We start from the raw sequence: 14218 nt of genomic DNA on the forward strand, positions 1-14218 counted from the left end.
CCGAATGCTCAAAGGAAAATCGAATAGTCAATAATGACTCTCAATGTCAAACACATGATTACGCAAAAAGCTGCATATTGAAGATCAAACCCTATATCAACCCAGTTTACCTCAGTTATAAATCATCCACTCATATAAACAAACATGTAGTAGCACCAATACTTCATATTCATCAAATAATCAAACAAACATACAACCATTCAGAACTAATAATCTTAATCAAATTATATAAGCTTCTCTTACCTCTTAACTCAACCGAATGCTCACGCTTGCAGAATAATGGCTCACCACTACAAATTCTTCTACCCTTAGAGTTCACCGATTACGAAACAGTTCAAACCAACAACTTGATCGGTGCAAAGTGAAGCTCTTGGCACCAGGAGGACTTAGGTGCTGCCTGAATGATGATCGGAAGAAGAAAATGGTAAGATTTTGTAGAGAGAAGAAGAAGATTGTAGAGAGAAGAGGAGAAAATGAAAGGTTCAGAAGGTTGAAGATGAAGGGTGCATGTAGAAAAAATGGCACGAAATTTGAAAGTTTAAGTTTTACATAACCGTCAAAACCGATCGACCACTCAGCTGCTCACACCTGTCTTTCACTTTCTGATTTTCACTAACACCTGTGTTCCACTCACACAGGATTTTTAAGGGTTCTGACAGAAAACTTCCAGAATCTCCACTCTAAATTTCTTCCTATGCTAAATTATTCCTAAATTTTATTTCTCACTAAATTTCTCTACTTTTTGGTGCAAGTTCAGTCTCCCTCATGCTTGTTATTTATAGGCCAAAATTTGGCACTATTTTAGTTTTTTTTTTCTTTTTTTTTCACAAAAACTTCTAATATGTTCTCAAAATTTTGAATCATTCCTTCTAAAATTACTATAATTCTCTATCATGAATTTATATAGGTTGGGTCTATCAAAGAGGAACCAGGAAGACACAAACACCAAAATCTTAAAGTTATAGGTTAACAAGTCTTTCATCTTTATATAGTCTTCTCTTTTCTCTTTTCTATTCAATGTAGGACTTAGACTCATACTTGTATTCTCAACAATATAGACATAAATTTTTGAGTTAACCTTTTTTAAAACTATAAATAATTCACGTATGTTAGAGTTATTTTTTTCAAAACTAAACAAAATTAACGTATGTTATTATAGAAACATGTGTAACATACCTAAAGTTTTGAGTTTCCTTTCTAAAAATTGAATTGAATATGATACGAAATGAAAATTTGAAAAACATAAATTATCTTGAAAGAGAATATACATTTTAAATCTAGTTCTCTGTACATAATAAATATTTCTAAAGTCAAAATAAATATATGTAATTTATTTTAAAGTTATAGTTATAATTATAGGGATATTAAATTGTGTTTATTTATGTTATACTAGTGACAATGATGAAATATATAAAATTTAAATGTATTATTTTAGCTCTTTTTAAATTATTGGTCAAATTTTGTAATTGTTTGAAAGAAAATGTTGACCAAGATTCTCTTGTGTCAAGATGGTGATTTGAATCTATATGATTAATGTGACTTAGATAGAAGAAGTTACTTCTTTAATGGTTGATAAATGTCCAATATATACATTAATTTTTATGTCAATTTGACACTATTTTTATTCTGTCAAAACATAGGTAGAAATTACTTGAAATCGACTTCTTTTGTAGATTTTGATGATCATAAAGAGTTAAAGGAGAAAATAAAAAAATGGAAGAATTCAAGACAAAACTAACTTTGACACGATCATAAATGCATATTTATATTCTCATTTAGCTTTTAATTTTGAATTTTTAATTGAATTTTTTACTTTAAATTTTAATTATGATTTGTTTTAATTGCCTTTATTGAGCATGATATACAAAAACATGTTAAAACTTAGTTGCATAAATGTTTTTTTTAAATATTTTGAAGTGTGTTAACGTAACTATAACTAAGTTGAGCTCATGGAGGTATCAAAATAAATTGGTTAAAGTTTTATGACATCTTAAATATAAATTTAAGGACAAAAAATAATCAAAACCACAAACAAGAAAAACAAGAAAAACAAGAAAAAATGAAAAAATTTGGCTAAGCTAGGAAAAAGGAACGAAGAACAAAAATTGGACCTTCAATTTTTTTTCTATATTTTCTATAAAAAAGGCTTTGATAATTGATAAATGTTTATGATAAAAGATCATTTTGGGAGAAAATATATATTCAGATATTTTATTTGATATTTTTAAATAATTATCTTATTTAATTACATCAAGTAAATATCAAAAGATAATATTTGTCAAATCTTTTTTAATCTAGCAAAGATCTTTTCAATTTTCGCAATAATCAAATATATCTTGAAGATATTAGATTATTTAGAAGATAATTGGAGGATATTACATTATCAAAAAAAAAAAATTACAACAATAGAAAAGTTCAAAACAAAACCCATTCTATATAAAAAGACATTAGGGATTTAATTTCGTCATCTCCACCATCTTTCAGGCTTTGTTCACTTGAATAAATTTTTTTTGTTTATTTGAGTGGATTTGGAGGTAAATGAGAGTAAATTTGAAAGTAAATTTCTTTAATTTGTCACATCAATCAAATCCTGTACTAATCAAACTTTACTTCGAAATCCATTCTCATTTACCTCCAAATCTACTCAAATAAACAACAACAAAATTTACCTTCAAATCCTCTCAAATCTCCTTAATAACTCTCCCCCAAATCCAATCAAGTGAACAAAGCCTTATGTTCTCTATCCTCACCTATTTTATTTTTATGTTATTTCTACGTTCTATTGAGAAGTATGTTGTAATTTCTTAATAGATTATAAGATTAGATGTATAAATTTATTTATTATTTTAATTCTTTGTGTGATTTATTTTTATTTATTTCTTTTGTCTTTTAATAAAATAAAAGTAATAACTTTTATAATATAGCAAATTAGTACTGTGTTAATTCTACGTAACATATCAATCATAACATATGAATCATTTAAGTTCAAGAATTTTTAATTTTAATTAAAAATCTTGATTAAATTTAAAAACTTTAATATATTTGAATGAATTTTTATCAATAATTAAAAACATATTTTGATTAAAAATAAAAACTTTAACAAGAATTAATTAATAATATATTATAATTAATTAGTTTTTATTTAATAAAAAAATATAAAAAATAAACATATTGAAAATTTATTTTTAAATAAATTTACTGTGATTAATCTATTAAAAACTAAATGTATAAAGTTTTAAAAGAAAGAATTTTAATTTCGCAAATGGTTAAAAACATCGTTAGAGGCTCAAACTTATTAAATCTTAACAGTCATAGTTGTCTTGTCTGCAATTTTAAAAGGCGAAGATGCAAGTATCTGTAGCATGCTCTCCACATCTGTATGGAGCAGCCAAAGGAAGAGTGCAATCACACACCAACCTTGTTCCAACAACCATTTCCCTCAAACCTCACCCTCCTTTGACTTCAACCGAATCATCTTCTAACCTCACACTACGATGCAAGGCTCAGCCTCAACAGCTGCTGAACCTCTGTACATCAAGAATCAGCAGCTTCAGGACTGGTCCAGTTCAGTGTGGCAATTCGTCGAACGGGTATAGAGGGAATGAAGGTAGAGGCCTTCGGGAATGGATTGAGCTGGTTGGTGAAGCTCTATCAGCGGCATTTCCATTGTGGGTGACAATTGGGTGCGTTTTGGGGTTGTTTCGACCCAGTTGCTTCAATTGGGTCACTCCAAAATTGAACATTTTTGGCCTCACCGTTATCATGCTTGGTATGGGTATGACCCTCACTCTTGATGATCTTCGTGGGGCTCTTTCCATGCCTAGGGAAGTCCTCTTGGGTTTTGTCCTTCAGTATTCGGTTAGTGTCTTAATTTCCTGAGGTAGTTATCAGCAAGTATAAAACATTTTGAAGAGCCTTGGATTTTTGTTTAACTAATCATATCATACTACTACTTAAAGTTGAAAGTGACTAGTAATTGAACTTCTGAAAGTGGCTTATGACCCTTTATAAAGTCTTTTCATCAAATGATGTTGAAGTTTGTCAAAAAAAATATTAGGAAGCAACCTCTTGTGTGATGATTAATCTGTATACTCAAACATGTTACTTAAGGGTTGTTTGGTTTGAGAATTTGTTCTTTTTTATTTTACTTTATCACCTTTGTCAAAAATTTGTATGGAAAGCTGTGAAACAAATTAAAGAAATGTTTTCTGTTTCACTTTTTCTTCGGAAAATAGAAGACAAAATAAAAATAGAAAATGTTTCCTCAAACTAAAACTTCGGTTATTTATTTGTATTTGCGATTCATCTTGATGAAGCATCTTTGTGTAAGTTGCTTACAATTTTCAGGTGATGCCATTATCTGGGTTTCTCGTAAGCAAACTCTTGAATCTTCCATCACATTATGCAGCTGGTTTAATACTAGTTGGGTGCTGTCCAGGCGGTATGAATTTTAATCTGGTGAATTATATGCTTTTTCTGTCCTCACCTTGCCAACTTTAACTAGTCTTTATTTGGTTGCAGGCACTGCTAGTAATATTATTACATATCTTGCCCGGTATATTAGCCTCAGATCTGCTGTTCCAATTAATGCATTTTATGGATTTGATGAGATAGGGAATCTGATTACCTGTTTGTTTTGCTAGAGGAAATGTGGCGCTTTCTGTGATTATGACAGCTGCAAGCACCATATGTGCCGTGGTTAGTGTATTATAATTTTAGTTCGATTGTTGGTTTCTATTACCATATTATTTAGACATACTTTTGAAAAATATGTTGAGAATACACACACACACACACATATATATATATATATATACACTTCAATGTGTGAATGAGAACAACAAGAGGAATTGATGGATTCTTTGTTATGGTATCAAATCAAAGTCTAGGGAGATTTTAGGGCAAACACAAATTTTTGCTGTAGTTTAGCCTCCTTAAGAGATCATGGTTAACATAAAATGAGATGGTGACTAAAGGGTAGATATATCGTACCAGGTGTTGCAGGAACTCAACTGCAACAGTTGTTGTAACTTTTGAGCTTAACCAAAAGGTTGACTACATTGTAAGAACACTAATTTTAGTTGAGTTATCGATACTGGAGGCTCAAAACTTGTGATGGGTGATTTGTCTATTTTGAAAAATGTGACCAATTGAAATACTGCTTAGTGGGATTGCCATATGGAAACACAGCAGAAGCAAACTAAGAGGGGAGTGTTGTGTTGCCAGGAAGATTGAAGCTTGACAATGTGCTTTATACCCTATGATTAACATGCAATTTAATTTTTGTGAATCAATTAATTGATGAATCAAACTGGGTTGTACACTTCACTACTGGTATTTGTGTTATATAAAATCACCTAACGAGGAAATTGATTGAAGTGGGTTAAATAAGTTAGATAAACTTAAATTATGAAGGGTAGCTTTGTAATTTTGTGAGATTTTATTTTCCAGTGTCGTGGATTAGTTGTACTGCATACAGTTTTTATTCTTTACTTTGGTTTTTATTTTCAGTTTTACTGTAGCAACCCGGCCAACTTTTGACTGGTCTTATTTTTGTTTCTTGTTTTATTTCGTTTATGTAGTCGGTCCAGTCCATGTGCAAAGCTATTTAAAGGCCATCACAGTTTAATGAATTTGAACACAGAACTAAAATAATGAATATCAGTGTGTGTGCAGCGTTTCTTTTTAAGAGAGTGGTATAAGAGAATTTATGCTCTAAGTGTTGAGTGAGAGAGGTAAAGAGAGAGAAAGAGTGAAACAGTATGCGCTTGAGTGTCTTCAAAAAAGAGTAGAGATGACAAAAGTTGTTAACAAAATTACCAGCTACACTTGACAAAGAAGACCAATTATGATAAATGGTGTTTACAAATGAAGTTCTTATGAGATTCCAAAACGTATGGGATACAGTGGAGAGCGGATGTGAAGAACCTGTGGAGGACGAAAACTAGATTGTGACATAGGTTACTGTGTTGAAAAAGACGTGAAGAACCTGTGGAGGACGAAAACTAGATTGTGACATAGATTACTGTGTTGAAAAAGACGTGAGTGAAAGATAAATTGACTTTGTACTTTTTGTATAATGTGGTGGACGAATCAGGCTTTGAGAAGATAGCAAAAGCGGCATCTTCAAAGGAAGCCTGGAAGATTTTGGAGTTCTTAGCGATATTTTGTAATATATACTTCACTGTGGTGAATGAGAACACCAAGAGAAATTGATGAAGAGTTTGTGAATTTCCTTATGTTTAATGGCGAAAGATAGGGGAGGCATTACAATCGACTGCAAGTGGCCCTATGTGGATTTCTCAAGTCCAATATGATAGTTTTGGTGAACTCTATCTGATAGATTTCTTGAAACAAGAAATCCAGAACTCACCCGGACACACCAACACACAGAGAGAAACATTGAAAAACAGTCTGTATTACTATTCTTGATGACAAAGAATACAAGGTATACAGCCTGAACACTTTCAAGGGAGCAAGGGAGCACTCTCCCTTCACACAGGATGTAATGGTCCTGTCTCTATGATACAACAAAGCAAAAACATGTCTGTCCCAAGACACCCGTTCCCCCTTATAAAGCTAACCCTTAACAGACAACCAACAGCTAACCTCCCAATGGCCCTAACTGCCCTCCTAACAGCTTATAACAGCTTATGACCTATTTTATTTAGTTTCTCTTCCTCCTTTCATACACTCTCAAAGTCCTATCACTATCTCTCTAGCCTGAACGGTTGGTTAGAATAAGTCATTTCAAGACAAAATTATTCTGAACAATAGAATTCTGCATGAAACATGACATGGGGTCTCAGATTGTTAATAAAGTGACTGCTCGGGTTTGAACTTGTGCAGTCTTTTGGCTCTCTGGTATTGTAATAATAGTTTAGAGTAATGATAAAACTTAGAAACAGTATCATATAGGTGGTGTTGGTTTTGTTTTTAGATCAGAACAGCTTCAGGTAATTTCATAATAAATATTTCCATTAAAGGTTATAATATTATGAAAGTAAAACTCTAAATTTGATTAAAAAGCAACCACGAAATGTAGTATTGTATATAAGTTTTTTTCTTGAAAGAAAGCTTTAAATATAACATAAGTTTGTTTTATGGAACAATTTGGAGAGTATTTGCTACACATTATAGTGCTGAAGGGTGAATGATTATTTTTGTGTTTTTTTCTGTGTATTTGGCGGTACGATGCAAAAATGTAGTTATTTATCTCATGTTTATTTGAAAGACATTCTACGTTTAACAAAGATTTTACACGAAATTGAATAGAATATCATGTACCTTACATTCGTCAAACTTGTCAAAGCAAATAATATGTAGTAATTCATTTGCTTTATAACATTTATTACAAATAACTGCAGAGATTCTATGAATAACTTCATATTATTGTGACATTCTAATCTGCTTGGCCTAATTGAGTTCTTCAAATAGGGGGAGATGACCAACACTTTTTGAAAACTTTTCTCACATTGGCTGAAAAACTAACATTGCAGGTCATGACTCCTTTTCTGACCACCAAACTTGCTGGTAAATTTGTAACTGTGGATGCATCTGGCTTATTGATTTCAACATTGCAAGTAAGACTTCCTTCTCGAGTTAAAGTTTTCTCCATTTCTAATTTGTTGCTATGCTCCTTTCTCATTGTCATCCCCTCTCTCTCAACAGGTTGTACTTTTTCCTGTGTTGGCTGGTGCATTTCTAAATCAGTATTTCCAACCTCTTGTTAAACTTGTCAATCCATTAATGCCGCCCATGGCTGTAGCAGCTGTGGCAATTTTATGTGGAAATGCTATTGCTCAAAGCTCTTCGGCCATCCTTATATCTGGTGGACAAGTGATTTTAGCGTCCTCTCTTCTTCATGCTTCAGGTTTTTTCTTTGGTTATGTACTTACAAGAATGTTGGGGCTAGACGTATCATCATCACGAACCATATCCATTGAGGTTGGCATGCAGGTAAATATAGCACTCTGTATTATAAAATCATGCATTGATTATCAGGTATAATTGCAAGAGTGCTTGATGCACCCTTTTGTGGTGATTGCTTCTTGTCCAAAATAATTTACCCATCTCTCCATTTCAAAATGCAGAACTCAGCTCTTGGGGTTGTTCTTGCTACCAAACACTTTGGAGATCCCCTAACTGCAGTACCTTGTGCTGTTTCAAGTGTGATTCAGGCAATCTTTGGGAGCATGCTTGCAGGAATTTGGAGACAATCTATTCCTGCTGAGATGAAACACTGAAAATATGTAACTGGCATTGTATCATTGTTGACTTGTAATAGTTTCTGGTCTCGTAATAAAAATTCATCCTTTCAATTGTGAGAGCCTTCAGTAATTTTCTTTTCAAAGTAACTCGTTGTAAAATGACTTGGTTGGCTTTAGTCTTTTATTAATGTGCTAAGTTGACCTAAGAACTATGCATTCATTAGTTTCGTATGTGACATAACTTATTTATGTCGCACCATTTATGGAACAAAGTAATAGCAAGGTCAAAAATATATATATTGAATAAAATAATGGTTAAATGAAAAAAAAATCATAAGAACCAAGTTTAACTAAATATTTTAAAGACAAAAAAATACATTTATTTTATTTTACTATTAGTAGCAAGCCTCTTACAAACTTTGATAAGAAAAATGCAATGTAAAATGATTATCTATTTTTCTCTCTAACCCAAACTTATTTTTAGTCTCCATAAAATAAATAAATTTTGATTTTTTCTTTTTTCGATATTTGACATTCATATTTTTAGTATTTATAATGAGTATACAAATTCCAAGTATTCATTTTATGGCCTTATAAATAGGGAGACATATGTACTGGGTTGTAAACACAGAAGAAGTTGTATAGGTTCGCTTACAATTATATACCCTATAGTAAAGTTGATAAACAGTATAATTTCTATTCATGCGCAGCTTACTTTGTGAGTTGTGTTCTTCGTTTTTAGTCGGTGTGACTTACATGAAAGAAGTTCTTTATGAGGTTGCGGAAAAGACCTTTTCAACATTACGATTGAAGTTGGAGAAGTTGTTTGTGACGAAGTCTATTTACAATAACTTTTTTTGTTGAAGAGGAGGTTGTTTGGGATATGTATGAAAAGGTTCATCTAGATGAGTTCAATTTAATCTTGATGGAGTTTTAGGACTTAAACATCAAGGAATATGATAAAGATACAAAAATGATTTTGCTGGCCTACAGGAACGTAGTAAATTCTTTAAGCATAGTGATAACACTTGAAGAGGGTAAGTCTAACTTCTATACAAGTGAGATTCACCTCAAGGCTTCTGAGAGTAAGACTTTGGAGAGTATTGAAAGTGGACTTTAACCTAACTCAATTCTGTAAAACTGATTTGTAAGGTGAGATTTACACTCATTTATATATTATAAATTGACCTTATTTTTAGTTGATGTGAAACTTTCAACAAAAAAACACATTATCTTTAGGGTTGATGGTTTTCGAGAAAGACGAGAATTAAGAATTCTAGGATGACGAATTGCAGACATTTCAAGTAGCATGGAATGAGAGATTATCCAAGACTGGGGAAGTAGGATCAAGTGGTAGCTACAATTCAGAAGGTGAAGTTCTTTGAAGATAACATGGTGTTGAATTGTCTCGAGACAACATGTGTTTGATAGGTGGATGTTGGATTTTGGGTGTTTCTTTCAAATATGTCCTCAAAGGGACTAGTTTACCGCGTTTGACGAGTTGGATGGTGATAACTTTTTGTCTTTGCAAGATGGTTGGTATAGGTTGTATACAAATAAAGATGCATAATTTCATAATTAATATATTGACCAATGTTAGATTTGTTCTATAGTTGAGGAAGAACCTTATATGTTATGTATGTACATTAACCAATTCAGGCATAGTTTGTGGTTCTTTCATAGGAATGCCATTAGACGATGTAGTGAGATAATATTTAGGCGATGATGCATGAGCTTTGCTAAGAAGCTTTTGTTCCTCAAATCCATTCATACTTTTATTATGGGGTTTCTTTGAATTTGTTTCAAGGAGATCGAGGGACTTCCCACAAGCAGTGGATTGATATATGACCTTTCTTATTGTAGAATTTTCAGTTAGCAAATCTTCTATAGTATTAGTGCGTATTTGATTTTTGATATTACTCCAACCAAATATTAAACATTTAATGTATGGATAAATGTTAATTTGACTTTTCTCACAAGATTTGGTCTTGACTTATATGAACTAGGTAAAAAAACTCAAAGTAAAAAATGTTTTATTGAAAAAATTCATGAAATCAAAATATATATAAAAATCATGTAGGTCAAGGACAGTCTATGAACCTTCTTGTTAAAGGCAATATTCCTTTTGAATATAAGGAAAAAATACAATTAAGTTTTAATTTATCACAAATTTAAGTGTTTTTAATTTATTAAATAACTATATACAAACATTTTAATTAGACTAATATAGATTTTGTAAGATGTTTCAATAAACTTGGTTGCTTACTTCTATAGGAAAATTATGTAGTAACATAGGACTTTGAAATCCTTAAGTGATTAAACAAATTTTTAAAGTATATAAGAGTCATTTAATTTTGTTGTACCAAAAATTCATCTAGATTTTGAACCAATACGAAATAAGACATCCCAATTTAAAAGTTTAAAATAATTAATTATGAAATTTTTATTATATTTCTTTTTCCTTTTTTTAAATGTATGACTTAAATTTATATTTAAATTCTATCAATTATTTATAATATTTTTATTTGATTTATATATAAAAATAATCAAATAAGAGTTTTAAATATAAAATTAACTTTTAAAATAATGTAATGATATATTTAAAATATAATAACGGAAAATATAAGTTAAAACTTGTATATTACGGAATGTAAAGTGAAACCAAATCGAGTTGCGTCCAAGTCAAGAAAAGTTGGACCTAATACCTCTACCTACTCCTAATGACTTTAATCACAAGAAAGGGGTATTTAAGACTGAATTTATGAAGTAAATGCATGAGAGGGTGAAACACCAAAATACAACAACAAATACAGAAATATATGAAACAAAACCATAAGAAGAAAAGGGAAGTCATTTTTTAGGAAAAGGATTGGGTTTGGCTCTATTTAAGAAAATATAGATTTCCAAAACAAAGAAAGTCCAAACTCAACTCCCATGGGAATGATCCTTTCCAAGTAGTCAAAGAGTCAACAACAAAGCATATAGGTTAGATTTCCTAGTGATTATGAAGTAAATGCTACTTTTAATGTTAGTGATCTTCCTTTTGCAATTAACAAATATGATGAGGCAGACACTCCAAATTTAAGGTCAAATCCTTCTTAAGAGGGAGGGGATGATGACAAACCCCTAGCGAAGGGACCAACCATAAAAGTTATAGCAAGAAGGATGATTATGTTTCATCTAAACTAAACAAGTCCAAGTTGATGTTCATTTGGGCTAAGGAGATGTGAAGACTTAATCTAGGATTCTTTTATAAATATTATAATACAAGTTTTTGGGTCTTGTATAATGGATCAACTAGTATAAGATTTATTATTTGTACCTTGTATTTGGACCATAGTTTGAGCTTGGGCCTAGTAGTCTAGTTTGGGCATAAAAGGAGATGGACCTAATTTTGAGTCCATGAGTGTGACACATGGAATTAAGGTTTCTTAAACCCTAACTTGAGACAAGCTTGGATAACAACTCTCTCTCGTTTAGCTTCTCATGGTGTAAAACATGTGCTTGCTTAGGTGGCAAGTCACACCTTAAGCATGTTGGCTTTTGGCTTCAAAATTCAAATTTCAAGATTTTTTTTAGGCTCTCCTTTTTAAACCATTTTAGGGTTAGCTTGGCCTTTAAATAAAGACCTTCACTTGTGTAACTTTTAGCTTGAATTTAAGTAATGAAATGGTGCCCAATTGTGTGCACAAGCCTATTATTTGAGCTACCCTATAGTAAAATTCTCCTTAGACTACTCTAGCTTCCTTTCCTAAGAGTTGGTTTCATCTCTCTTGGAATTCATTCACCAAATCTGAACCAAAACACTTCAATCATCCATCATTCTCTTAGCTTTCGTGCCACTCAGCCTCATGATTTCATCTTCTTCCACCATGGATGCAAGTAAGCTTGGAGGAAGGTCATCATCATGTTAGGCCTAACTCTAGTTAAGATAAGTTAAGACTAGGTTAGGCCGATTGAAGTTAGGTTAAACCGATTTAAGCCATGTTAAGGAAGTTGAAGTCATGCATATACTGAGTCAAATGAAACACAACTTCATATGGGTTGGTAGACCCAAACTTATGTTAAGTTAGGCATAACCCAAGTTAGGATGAGCTGAATCGAAGCAATCTTAGATTAAGAAATTAGGATGGATTGAACGAAGCGAGCTTAAATTGAACTTAGTCATATAGATTCAATGTTAAGTTCAATTGAATTGGATCAAGTTGAGTTATGCTTGATTAAGTTGAATTGATGTCAAGTTTGATCTAGCTAAACCAAGTCTACGTTAGACAAGATTCAACCAGACCAAGTTTGAATTGAACCAATTCAAATCAAAATTTATATATAATTTTAATGTAATTGATAAATTGGGTTTAATTTAAATTAAATTAGATTAAAAAATCTAAATTAATTTTCAATTAAAATAACTATTGATTTTTTTGAATTTGGATATATTCGATTTTGAAAAATCCAATACCCTGTTTTCGTGCATAGAGATTAAATGGTACAGTTAAAATATATAATGAGATCTCAACTTCGATGACAATCTATTTCTTTTATATTTTAGCCTTTCAAACACAATACTTGATTTGCATCTTAAATCATATTCCAATTAATAGCTCCGATTTTTGGATGATTTTGAAAGGGAGAAATCTATGGTGGTATATAGATGTTAGATATTTTTCATTTTTGTTTGCTAGGGAATTAACAAGAATTTAAGGTAAAAAAAAAACATCCTAGATCCCACTCAATTTTATTTCCTTATTTATTGAATAAGATTTGAATTTGATATAAAGAAAATTTAACATGAATATAAAAGATTAAGACATTTTCTAATCCAAAATTTCCTTATTTAACATGTTACTCTTCATACATTGTTTCACTTGAACTCATACGTGACCAACCTAAAGTGTAGAAATGGAAGTTTCTAGTACTCCTGGGGAATAAGGTTCCAGAATTCATGAGAATAACTTTGTATAAAGTTCATAAGATTATTGTTGTATGTTAAGTGGTATGGTATGCACACATGAAATTGATTACGTCATAGATGAATGGCCCAAATACGATCTTCCTTAGATTTGGTGCCAAATATTGCTAAGATTATGACAATAAGTTACTTCAAATAAAATCTACAAACATTTCTTTTTCTGGATCCACTAATCTCTTTCCATCATTGCCTTAAAGGTAAAGAAAAGGCAAAGAACTCCACAAAAACAAAGAAAAAAAAATAGAAAACATAACCAATAATACATGTTAAGAATTAATATAATTTCATATATTTTAGAAATATAGAAAACATAACCAATAATATAAAAATATTTCCACCAATAAATTGCAGCTTACTTTTTAATTAAATATTTTTGTATTTTTAAAGAAACAAATTCTACTTTAACCATTAACCATATTTAAGGATAGGAAAATAAAAAGATACACGGTCAGCATTTATATATGTATATTTTATTTTTTGTATATTATTTTTATATAATAATTTATGTTAAATTATTTAATTATAATAAGCAATTAAAAATTAATTTATAAGTATTAGTTGTTTAAATAATAATAATATTATATGTTTACATTTTAATAAAATACAAAAAATTGTAATTTTTAAAATTGTAAATTTTTATTCTAATTTTAATTAATCAATTGGTTTAAAAATTGTACTATAATCTTCAGTGATAAACTAAATTAATTTCTTACAGGTCAGGTTTGGTTTTTTTATATTTTTATTAGGTGTTGGGACACCCACTTTTTATTTAAAACCAATCCAATATTAATAAAATGACATTTTTATTTAAGATGAATCAACTAAAATGTGAGAATATTATTGTTTTTCTTAAGTATTAGAAAAATTCAGAATAAAAAAGTAATACTTTGACATTCTAAAAAAGTACGCTTACTTTATAATCCTCTATAACAATAATAATATAATAATATGTATTGATTTTAAATTAAAAATAAAATAATATAATTTAGTGGGTATTAAAGTAACAGCACCCAAAATGAAAAGTTACACATCTAAAAAA

At 30.6% G+C, this 14218-nt stretch overlaps 1 protein-coding gene across 1 annotated transcript; it reads left to right on the forward strand.

The window, feature by feature from the left end:
* The first annotated feature begins 3317 nt into the window (after window positions 1-3317).
* LOC108332606 (probable sodium/metabolite cotransporter BASS1, chloroplastic) lies at window positions 3318-8321 on the forward strand. The gene is made up of 7 exons (XM_017567927.2): window positions 3318-3858; window positions 4348-4441; window positions 4522-4555; window positions 4644-4698; window positions 7500-7583; window positions 7672-7959; window positions 8094-8321. The coding sequence occupies exons 1-7, from the start codon at window positions 3346-3348 to the stop codon at window positions 8244-8246; spliced, it is 1221 nt and encodes a 406-aa protein (XP_017423416.2). The 5' UTR covers window positions 3318-3345; the 3' UTR covers window positions 8247-8321.
* Window positions 8322-14218: the final 5897 nt, after the last annotated feature.

Source organism: Vigna angularis, chromosome 11, assembly GCF_016808095.1.
Source record: "Vigna angularis cultivar LongXiaoDou No.4 chromosome 11, ASM1680809v1, whole genome shotgun sequence".
Taxonomy (NCBI): domain Eukaryota; kingdom Viridiplantae; phylum Streptophyta; class Magnoliopsida; order Fabales; family Fabaceae; genus Vigna; species Vigna angularis.